This window comes from Orycteropus afer, unplaced genomic scaffold (assembly GCF_000298275.1).
Source record: "Orycteropus afer afer isolate SDZICR_OR568_19922 unplaced genomic scaffold, OryAfe1.0 scaffold00029, whole genome shotgun sequence".
NCBI classification, from domain to species: domain Eukaryota; kingdom Metazoa; phylum Chordata; class Mammalia; order Tubulidentata; family Orycteropodidae; genus Orycteropus; species Orycteropus afer.
Genome location: NW_006921616.1, coordinates 10998295 through 11009485, shown reverse-complemented (window position 1 = coordinate 11009485; position 11191 = coordinate 10998295). Strand labels below are relative to the sequence as shown.

The following is an 11191-nucleotide window of genomic DNA, read 5'->3' as shown; positions in this document are numbered from 1 at the left end:
AGCATCCTTATTCTGAACTTGGAAAATCTCACAAGACACCCTTCCAGACACTGTGTCTGCGTTAGGAAGGTATAGATCTTGGATAGGTCCTCAAACAATGGTGTGCCCAGGGCCACTGGGATTAGAGTCCAAGGAGTCTGACACGTGAGATACATGTCATTGTCATGCCTCATTCTTTGCAGCAAATTCTTGTAGGCTTCAAACTTGGTAGGGGCTGGGGCTGGGCAGAGTTCCAGCTAGCTTCACTGTGAAAAAATTATGATTGAAATCACCAACTGTTCCCTGACACCTGCATTCCCCCAGTACAAGGAGAATGATACATGGCTGCTGGTGACGGCACAGCACAATAAAACCTGATAGGACTGAGCAGTGGCTGTGGAATCAGACTGGTCCTCGAGGGTCGTTGCCATGGCGCTGTCTCAGAGGCGGAGGCCTTTCTGACAAGGTCCTTATGCTATTGCAGATGAAATCCCTTAGACAGGATCCAGAGTGGCTTAGCTTAGCCTTCCAGTACATTCTCCACAACATGGTCACAGGGAAAACCGTTCCAATGAATATCAGTTACTTAAAAGGATCTTATACTCATTCTCCAGATGTTGGTATTAAGATATTCATGTCAATTGTCTTGCTAACAGAGCTTATTACATCAGTGATGACAATCAACACGTTGGATATGAGAATAAAATATCATATGACCAAGTATTTTGTGCTTGGTACTCTGCTAAAATTATTTCATACACCTTTATACATGTATGTATGTGTATATGTGTGTATGTATGCATGTACACACATACCATATACACATGAACACATATGTATTCGTGCCCCATGATTTTTTTCTCTTTTCTTTACATAATGCCATTTTTAAAACAACTTTGGTAAGTGAAGGCTTTGCTCTGAAAACCAAGGGCGTTCAGCATCATTCTTTTGAGGTCCACAGTGAGGTTTGCGCCTACCTGCAGGCGTTGCAGTTAGTGTGAAAGGTTCAAGGCCTTGGACCGTGGCCTTGCCTGTGCCGTTGTGGGGTTTCCTTCCTTCCCCTGCCTGACAGAGAGCATCGAGGTTGTGATGGGGAATGAGAGAGTCCTGGCCACGGTGTCAGCAGGTGAACACTGCTCCTTCTCTCTGCAGCCTCGTTATCCAGTGGAGGTTTGTGAACAGGGTCCAGAAACAGATGAACGCTTTCCTGGAGGTAAGTGTGCTGGCCGCTGCTCTGCTAGTGCCGTGAACAGAGGTCAAGGGGGTGTTTTCCTCACGCGGCTGGCGGGCTGGAATTGTTCTTGCACCTGGAGAGGGGGTTAGGAGTGGGGCCACAGGGGGAACATCAGGAATCCCACCTCACCTCTGCCCCGCCTCTGCAACCAGAGTGTATTGTTACCCAGATGCTGCCTTTTGTTTTGTTTTTTTTTAATTTTTCTGGTTCATGTTCTCTTGCCTTGCCTGTCTTGCCTTCAGTTTTCCATAACTGATTCTATATAGGACTTTTGGTGAACTTAACCAGGAAGGCCAGGCCCCCACAGAGGCCAGGACTGTTGTCCTTAGTTGTCAGGCTGTACCCACTGGAGGCTGGGAGACACATTCCTGCCTCTTGCTGAGGTGTCAGGTTCTGAGAACTTTAAGGACTCAGAGCTGAAGGGTATAAATGGCAGTTTCCAGTTATGCCATTCCTTCCTTGTAGTGATGGCGTCCCCTTCAAACATTGTGTCTATCCCCTGCCCATCCTGCATGGCTATCTTAAAAACTCCTCGCAGACTACCTTCCTATGCAGATATGTATAGAACACAGTTCCTTGAGCTGGGCTTTTTTTTTTTTTTTTTGTACCAAGCCACCTTGTGCCAGCTTTCACCCTGTTTGAGAGGTGACACTGACACTTCTCATATAAGCTGCAAAAGCTGGAATCTATGTAAGAAAGAAACCTGTCAGAGAAGGAAGACTTAAATATTTTCCACTAAAATTGGGCAAGAGAAAAATGGTAAGACTGCACCCTATCAAAGGCAGTCCTGTCTGGTTCCAGCTCACAGGTTTCACTGTATTTCATGTCAGTGAGGCCCCAGGCAGTATATGAGGCCCAAGTAGAGGCATCTTTTTAAAAAATGTCTTACTTTGGCCAAAAGTAAGTTTAAATCTTCCTCATGGCTGGTTTTGGGCGGTAGAAGTGGTTAAGTGCTCAGCCACTAACCAGAAGGTTGGCAACTCCAACCTAACCCTCAGGCACTTCAGGAGACAGGCACCCCGGTGAATGGCCACAGCTGTGAAACTTCAGGGAGCAGTTTTATCTGCACATGTGAAGCTACCACATCATCACTTGTTACTTAAAAGATAGCATGGGAAACACAAGTGCACGTTTTTAATTTCTACTGAAGGGACAGAGTTCCCACTTGGTGCTGGTCACAGAAGCTTGCCCCCTAGCCAAGGCCAGGGGCTTGGTGCCATTTTTGTAGGAGGTGGACATACTTGAGAGCAGTGGGTCTGATGCCACGTATGACAAGCCCCCACCAGGTGAGCCGCACTGTGGAACCCCCAGCTTCATAGCGTGCAGGGCCCTGAGGTGCTTGCACCCTCACTCCAGGTCATGCCTAGCTGTGTGAATGGCAGCAAGAGCTTGGTCTTCTGTACCTCAGTCTCTCCACCGGCCTAGGCTGCTACTTTTGCATTTCATGTCTGTGCCTTCCACGAGTCATGTGTGAAAATGTTCTGTTGCATGTCTAGGGCCTGTGTATTTCAGGGCTGCTAACTCACAGCAATGTGTCACATGTGGCTTTTGGGATCCACCTGCTAGTAGGACCCCACCTTTTCATAGGGTTTCAAATTTTACTCAAGTTCTTGAATACTCTAGATTATGCTGTTTTCCACTGTGCTATGTTTTTATTGCAATTACAGCAATTTGACACCATCATGGATACAGCAATCATCAGCTTAAAAAAATGTCTCTTTTTCTAAAATTTTTTTTTTAATGCATTTCCCAGCTCAACAAAAAGAAATTTGTTTTGCCTTTAAAACTTGTCTCTTTCAAGGAACATGTTTAGGCTGATTTTTTTTTCTTCTGTTTTTACTTTCAGGGATTCACAGAACTGCTTCCTATTGATTTGATTAAAATCTTTGATGAAAATGAACTGGAGGTTTGTATTGTGAACATCATTTACTGTATAGAAGATAAAAAGTATCTCTCGTTATCTTACGAGGTTTTACTGTTCTCTGCTGCATGCTATCCTAAGGAGTAAGTTGTGATGAATTTGATTCCATGACTCTTGTCTATGGGGCTCATTTGTTTGCTGAGTTGAGGGTAAGGAATAGCAGAAGTAGATGGCTATGGATCTTTGCCCGTTAGAAGGCAATTCTGGCACATGATAGGTGAGCACAGACCCATCCCCTGAGCTGGTTCGTGGTCTTGTGCACACCTGGTAAGGAAGCTGCGTCAGGTACAGCCGAGGGTTAAGCACTCCTTTGGGGTGTCAGTCCCCTGCTTACAAGGCCCCCCTGGCCAGGGGTCCTAAGCTGCCTCTCCATCCCTACTGTGGCAGCTAAATGGGGGGACTTGGCTACACAAAGTGGGGGTAAGCATCTCCTAGGGGCTGGAGACAAGCTGTCTAACTAAACTTAAATAGGAAAAACACCAGACGGCAAGGGAGTAGCAAAAGCAAAAGGTGGTTTAATGGTTTAATGATTGTCTGCTTCAGCTGCTTTGTGTGACTGAGGTGTGAGAGCTTGCAACCTGAGAACAGGGCATTTCTGACCCTTTCGTGAGTGGCAAGAAGCAGAAGGAAGCCTGAGACCGCTGAGAAGCTGTTGCTGGGGCTTAATTAGCCATTTGTCCAGCAATTATCATAGACTGGCTTTCTGTACTTTTATCTTAAGATGAAACTTCAAGGCAGATGATGGCACAGAAATCCTATAGGGTCCGCCTTGTAGGTGAAGGCGGTGACCTCACAAGCTCACCCGGTGAGGTGCTGGCAGAGGCCGGGCAGGAACCTGGCGCCTAGGCTCTGTTTCATTCTCTCTCCTTGTCTCTGGTGTCTCTACAGGACTGTCATACTCCATTTTTTTCACAGAGAACTTTCCCTACTGGCAAGTTACATAATTAAAAAAGCAAACCTCCATGACAAGTCCAGGCATCAATGCCAGCATCAGTACAAGGGCACAGGCCACTGAACAGTTTAGGTAATTTCTTGTCACCTGGCTGGATCAGGCTCGGGAAGATGCGTTCTGGCTGTCACAGTGCTGATTCTTTGGAGTTGAGGGCAGATATTTTTAAATATGGTGATAGATAACCACTCAGAAAGGAAAACGTTAACCAGGATGAAGTGCATATGTTAATGGAGCTTAAAGCCTTTGAGTGCCTGGTTAAGACTAGAGAGGTAGAGAAGACTGTGATTGACCTGGGGCTTTTATGGCCAATGTGAAATGGCATGGCTTTGTCCAAGCTTGGAGTTGGGTCACCCCCGTGCTCATGATGTCTCTTTGGTGTACGGTGGCAGGTGACATTGGGCACACATTTCCACCTGCACTTGTTTTTACAAATTGCTTTGCACGCTGGCAGAACTCTGGTGTGACTGTTCATCTTTCCCGCCCTGCCTCATATACACACGGTCACTTTCCTTATAGCTGCTGATGTGCGGCCTCGGCGACGTGGACGTGAACGACTGGAGACAGCATTCTGTCTACAAGAATGGCTACTGCCCAAATCACCCTGTCATTCAGTGGTTCTGGAAGGTAACTGCAGGTCTCCGGGGGCCTCCCTGGTGTGGCAGGAGCCACAGGGGTCACTCCTTGCTCCATGTGCCCCCCACACACACCGGGTTAGATCTGAGGGCTCCGTGCTCCCTTCTGTAGTGTCACTTGAGGGCTGACACTGGAAACTGGGGAGTGCTACATTCACACTGGGGGCAGAGAGGAGGCCGAGTGAGCCAGGAGACAGTCTCCCTGCTGCTTGTCTGCATCCCTTACGGACAGCGAGGCCTTGAGTAAGGCGGCTTCCCATCACAATGCACTGTCCTCCTTAAGCTGCTGCCTTGAAGTTGCTTTTATCTGGAGAACCCAGAGAATAGGATGGTTGGAAAAGGTGCTACCTGTGCTCAGATCTGAAACCAGCCCACCCGAGGGAGGGCAAGAAGGGCAGGCTTCTCAGGCAATCCCAGACTTTGGCTCTTAACTTTTCTTTTTTCTTTTTTTTTTTTTTAAAAAAAAAGTGCTGTTTAATTCACTGTTCATTTAGGAATGTATCTGGGTGGTTTATTGCCCCCTTCTGACCCTAAGTGTTTTGTTTTTTAAATTTCGGTGAAAGTTTACAAAGCACATTGGTTTTCCAATCAACAGTTCATACACATTTTGATTCTTGACATTGACTGCAATCCCCACAGTGTAACACATTGTGATCTCTCACTGAGATCTTCCCACTTCCTCCCTGTCTTTCCCATTTCCATTTGGCCTTCCTTCCGGTCCCTTCCTGCCTTCTGAGCTTTTTATCTCTGGACACATGCTGCCCTCTGAGAACTTACTTTCCCAAGATGCCATTTTCTGGTAAAAACTATTTTCCCTGTTTTTTATTAATTCCAACCAACATTTTGAGCTTTCCTGTGTCATGCAAATGTTTTTATTCCACTCAACTTAAGAGGGAAGTGAAACCAGAATGAGTGGGTGCAAAGGAGATTTGAGTTGAGTTTAAAATTCTAGGTCTTTTTAAAAGGATGATTGTTTACTTAGAGGAAAAAAGAAATCTTCTAACTTGTTTTAATACTAGAAGTCTATTATTAATAGTATTTCAAGTGCCGGACGAAGTCGAGAGAAAAAAAACAAAGAGCTGGTTCTTTGTAAGCCCTTATCCCTGTCCCACCCATTGATTTTGGATTCTTTTTCACTGCAATTCAAATAACATTACCAATGAAGCCAGTGAAGTTTCCGCTAGCATTCAGACATGGAAGACAGGCACATGGTTTAGAGGTCTGTGCTTCCCTCTCCCCACCCCCTTTTTTTTCCTTTTATCGAATGTTACCTCAGAGAATTGGTCTGCATATGAAATCCCATCTCGCATGCTCATGGGTTCCCTGGCATTCATGGCTCCCTAAAAGTCTTTATAATTGGCTTATGGGGAGCTGGCACAGCTTAACACTCAGAAACACGAGCTTGATGCCATCAGGAGTTGGCTTTTTATGTCATTTATTTGGACATATTGGCAGAAGGAGAGAGACTCACTGTGATCTCTCACTAAGATTACACAGGTCAGGATGGGGTGGCCAGGTTTCAGAGTCAGCCCTCTAGATGAACAGGTGAGTCCTGCGTGCCTGCCCCACAGCCGTGTGTGTGGGTCTCGTGGGGCTGCGCTGACCTCCTGCCCTGTTCCAGGCGGTGCTCCTGATGGATGCTGAGAAGCGCATCCGGTTACTGCAGTTTGTCACGGGGACGTCCCGAGTGCCCATGAACGGATTTGCCGAACTTTACGGTGAGCACCATCATTTTGGGCCCAGGTGCCCTCCTGTGACTCTAGCCTAGATATGGCTGTGTCCCTGGATGACTCTGCCTCTTGGGCCCTAAGACAGGGCTACGACACCTGTTCATAACAGTGTCACAGCAAGTTCCCTAAAAGTACAGGTAGTCCCTGACTATTCGGGCTACTGCAAACCACGCTTACTACCATCTGTCTGGGGGTTTGTGCATCCTGTTGTTAGTAACACATACTGCATACAGTGTTGCAGCAAGTAATCGTGTCTGTCATCATTCTCAGGTGTTCAGAGACAGACAGTATTTGTAAAGATACTGATAACGAAAGGTAATAATAATGGAAGCTAAAAAAAAAATGATGTTCAACTTAGGTCAGAACCAACTTAGGTCAGAGTTGATGGAATGAAGCCCCGTTGTAAGTCAGGGACGGCCTGTACTTCACACAGGTACCTGTGCCTGGGCGTCAAGCTCCTGTCACCTTTATGTAAGGGCCCTACATCCCCAGGAAGCCAGGTTTAGTCTTCTTTTAATTTTGTTTTTGTTTCGCTTTCTTGGTGCATCTTCAAAAACTAGGCTTTACAGAATCACCCATGTAATTATAAACAGGAGTAACCTTAACAGGGCCCATCACCTCCAGGAAGGAGGATTTCACAGTACTTACAATAGATTGTTTTTTTTTTAAAGTCAGTCTTCTCTGTAAACCAAAGGTCACCTTTCTTTTTCCTTTCCCACCCAAACCCCTTTTACATGTAAACTTCCAGTTTTAAGGACTGTGGGCTGTTGCAGTTCCATATGTCATGTGGTTAAACTGGGCGAGAGCCCACTCGGAAGCCTTGCAGTCTTTGTGGTGGCGAGGTGCAGCCCTTGCTTCCTCCAGCATTGAATACTACGTCGTAGCAGACGGGGGGGGGGGGGCCCTCCGGACGGAGGCAGGCACACCCTGCCCCGGTGTGGCCCTGATGGGGCCAAGCATTCTCCTGCTCCCCTGTTGGTCTGCAGTCGTAACTCGGCTGTGTTCTGCTGCCCTAACCCCTCTGCCCGTTAGTTTTTGTTTTCTTCTTTCCTCCAGGTTCCAATGGCCCTCAGCTGTTTACAATAGAGCAATGGGGGAGTCCCGAAAAGCTGCCCAGGGCTCACACGTGGTAAGTGGCAGAAGCCCCTGCGGTCAACACAGTACTTTCAGTACTTAGCCGTGTGTAGTGCTGGGCTGGGGGTTACACACTGCCACATGCTTCCCACCCCTCGGTGGCTTCGTGGTGTTGCCAGGCGCTTCGGGTTGGTTTTGCCTAAAGGCAACCCCATGTCACCTAGTAGAGCTAGGATGTTCTTGGCTGTAATCTTTACAGAAGCCGATTGCTAGTTTTTTCACCCATGGAGCTAGGTGGGTTTGAACCATCAGGCTTGCAGTTAGCAGCCAAGCTCTTACTCATTGCACCACCAGGGCTCCTTCATAAAGAGCTTAGAATTTTCAGTGACAATGACACCAATGAAAATGGAAATTGTGTGGTAATAGCAGGGCTTCGTACCTGCTCGTTCATATATACATATGAATCATCTGGAAGTCTTATTCAAATGTAACAAAATCTGGGGTGGAAATGCAACTTCTCATCAGGGAGTCAAACCAGAACGGGTCCTAGCCCTGGGTAACTCCAGCAACACGCACATCAGCATTTACACAGATCCAGTATGTTTGGCACCAAAAGGGCTAAACCTTCCATACTACAGCAATTCTTCCTTGAAACCCCCTCCTGCCCTAATTATTCTGGGCAGCAGAGATTTCACTATATAGTCGGTATATACAGGTGTGGCAGACACTGCCCTAAAAGCAGATTGAGTTTTTACCCAAATGTTAAATTGGTTGTTTAGAATTTAGAATAAAATTACCTATAGAAACATGTTGTTGTTATGTGCCATTGAGTCAGAACCAACTCATAACGACCCCTCCTTGGGTTTCCGAGGCGGTATCACTACGGATGTAGATTGCCGAACCTTCCTTCCGAGGTGTGGCTGGTGGGTTTAATTTAAAAAATCCTCCATGCCCGTCAGTAAGCCATGTGATTCCCTGGAATTGAGTAATAATGCCAACGTTTCGGGGGCGCATAAACCTGAGCGATGACGCTGTGCCCCGGGGCGAGCTGTGGGCAGAGGCCTTCCCAGGATGTGAAGCTGAGGAGGAGGGAGCTCCATGGTTTACTCTGCAGAGCTCCCTGCCACACACAGCGCAGTCTGTGCAGTGGGCTCTTGGGAGTGTTCCATGAGCTCTGGCCTTACTGATCCTAGCCCTCCTTGATCCCTCCGGTAGGTCTTCCCGCACAGGCTTCTGTGTTTTGCTCTCTGGGAAGCGGGCCTTCTGGAATGGTGAGCCACTCACGCAGACAGCCCTGCTTTTCTCAGTTGCCTCCCAGAGGCCATGTCGGCCACTCTGAGCTTAATAATGCAACTGAACACCTAGTGCAGGAAACGCCCACCCTGAACAAGCAGCGCTGGTGCAGACAAAACTTGCCTGAAAATGTGTTTGCGAAAATGGCTGTGAAGGGTTTCTGCTGCTGCTCCATTCCCTGGCCTCCCCGAAAGAAAGGTGTTCCATTCATGCCATTCTTCCGACTCCCCCAGTGCAACGAATATAGTGGTCCCTGCCTAAGACGTGTATGCCCGCGTCCCTGCTTTTGTTCCAGGGGGACAGTACTTTGGTAGTTGGGAGCTTTGATTCCAAACAGTATCGGAGTCAAGTGTGGCTCTCTGGGTTCTGATAGGAGTAACTGGGCAGCACAGATGGTTAACGTGCTCAGCTGCTACCCAAAGGTTGGTTAAGATCTGAGTCTGCCCAGAGGCACCTTGGAAGAGAGGCCTGGAATTCTGCCTCTGAAAAACCAACCTTTGGAAACCCCGTGGCTCACAGTTCGACTTAGACACATATACGGGTCACTGTGAGTCTGAACTAACTCCATGGCAACTGGCACTGGTGGATTACCATACCTTTGATTTCACAGGCAGCTGACACTGAGCCAAACCCCAGGACTACTGGTGGTGTTGCAGAACCCCAGACTCCTAGTGCTAGTAATGAAGAGCACGAATAAGAGCTAAATCATTACAGCCATCATCTGGGGGACAGGCACTTGTACTACGTGCTTTACTCATGTGGGCCTATTTAACGTTTTTGGCAACCGTGTTTTACTTCTGTTATCCTTGGGAGCTTGTAGTATGCTTACCCATGACCACACAGTTTAGAAATGCACAAAGCACAGCATTTGAGCTCTGCCCTGCCTGAATTAGAATCTGTACCTTTCACCAGCCACATCACACATGCTGACTCCATTGATAAGGCTCACTCTCTCCTTCGACCGTTCAAGGAGAAGCCACTGATGTGGCGTATGGTCAGTGCCCACTGTGGTCCTGTTGACAGATACTTCTTTATTTTTCTCGTTGCCATCAAACCGATTTCAAATCATGGCAACCCCGTGTGTGTAAAGTAGAACTGTGTTCCACGAGATTGTCAAGGCTGTGACCTTTAGGAAGGAGATGGCCAGACCTGTCTTCCGAGGCACCTCTGGGTGGGTTTCAGATGGTAGTCGAGGGTGTAACTGTTTGAGACTTCTCTGTGGATAGACATCTTCCTGTTGGATGTTTTCTATCTTGCCATCCACATGCTTCAGCCACTACCAGAAAACGGGGCTGTCAAGGTGAGCTGTCCAAACTCAGTGGTTCTCAGCCGTGGCTGCAAGTTGGAACCACCTAGAGAGCTTTGAAAAACACACTGATGCCACGGTCCAGCCCCAGAGATTGAGACTCGGTTGAGGATGGGGCCTGAGCACTGGGATGTTAGAAGCTCCCCCAGGTGATTCTCATGTATGGCCAGGCTTTTCTTTCCTCCATAGTTTATGTAGCTGCTTTGGTGTGGGCAGTTTCCTGGCTGGAATTTGTATTTTGGCACTCAACATGGTTGGCCAAGACTTGTTCCTCCTCTCTCCCAAACACCAAATGGCCCCTTTGCAGATCCAGGAGACGCTGTTGTGATTGAAGAATAACGGTTGCTTGTTACCACCCCTCTTCCTTTTGCAGCTTTAATCGCCTTGACTTACCTCCGTACGAAACCTTCGAAGATTTACGAGAGAAACTTCTCATGGCTGTGGAAAACGCTCAAGGATTTGAAGGGGTGGATTAAGCGCCCCTGCCTCGGGGTGGTCGTTCATTGAGCAAGTTCGCTTGCACTTTTGCGTTTTCCTCACAGACTTTTGCAGAGATGATGGCGGGCGCAGGGTTGCGCAGCGTGGGGCTCCTGGAGCAGAACCTCGTCCCGTGCACTTGCCCGACTTGAGAGGTGGGAGCCGGTCACAGCGTGTGCTCCTCCCTGCGTCCTCCACCTCGAGTTACCAACTGGCTGACGTGTACACTAATGACCTTTCAGGAGGACTTAATCTATTTATGTTGTGCCTCTGTAGGCAAAGCCCTTAATAAATATTTTACATACTTTCTAATGACAATGAATGGAATTAATCACTACAGGTATAGTATTACAACTCATGTTTACTTTTTTAAATGATTTAGACCGATTTTCAGATTTTATTTCATTACGATTAAAGATGTCTCCTGTACTTGGAAAGTGAGCTTTTTTTTTTTTTTTCCTGAATTTCCTGCCAGGCTTTGTGTCTATGATGTTTTTATTGTTGAAGTCCTTTGACACTCCCACCCTCTACTTTATTAGAATCAGAAGACTGATCTTTGTCCAGAAACCTGCTACAGACAAGTACTTTGAGAG

At 47.4% G+C, this 11191-nt stretch overlaps 1 protein-coding gene across 1 annotated transcript in view; it reads left to right on the top strand.

The window, feature by feature from the left end:
- NEDD4L (NEDD4 like E3 ubiquitin protein ligase) overlaps positions 1 to 10597 on the top strand; it is an 82180-nt gene extending 71583 nt beyond the window's left edge. Inside the window, exons 20-25 of the mRNA XM_007935550.1 lie at positions 1132 to 1192; positions 3060 to 3119; positions 4603 to 4710; positions 6340 to 6436; positions 7505 to 7577; positions 10495 to 10597. Of these exons, the coding sequence (XP_007933741.1) occupies positions 1132 to 1192; positions 3060 to 3119; positions 4603 to 4710; positions 6340 to 6436; positions 7505 to 7577; positions 10495 to 10597 (502 nt within the window). The remainder of the gene's footprint in view (positions 1 to 1131; positions 1193 to 3059; positions 3120 to 4602; positions 4711 to 6339; positions 6437 to 7504; positions 7578 to 10494) is intronic.
- Positions 10598 to 11191: the final 594 nt, after the last annotated feature.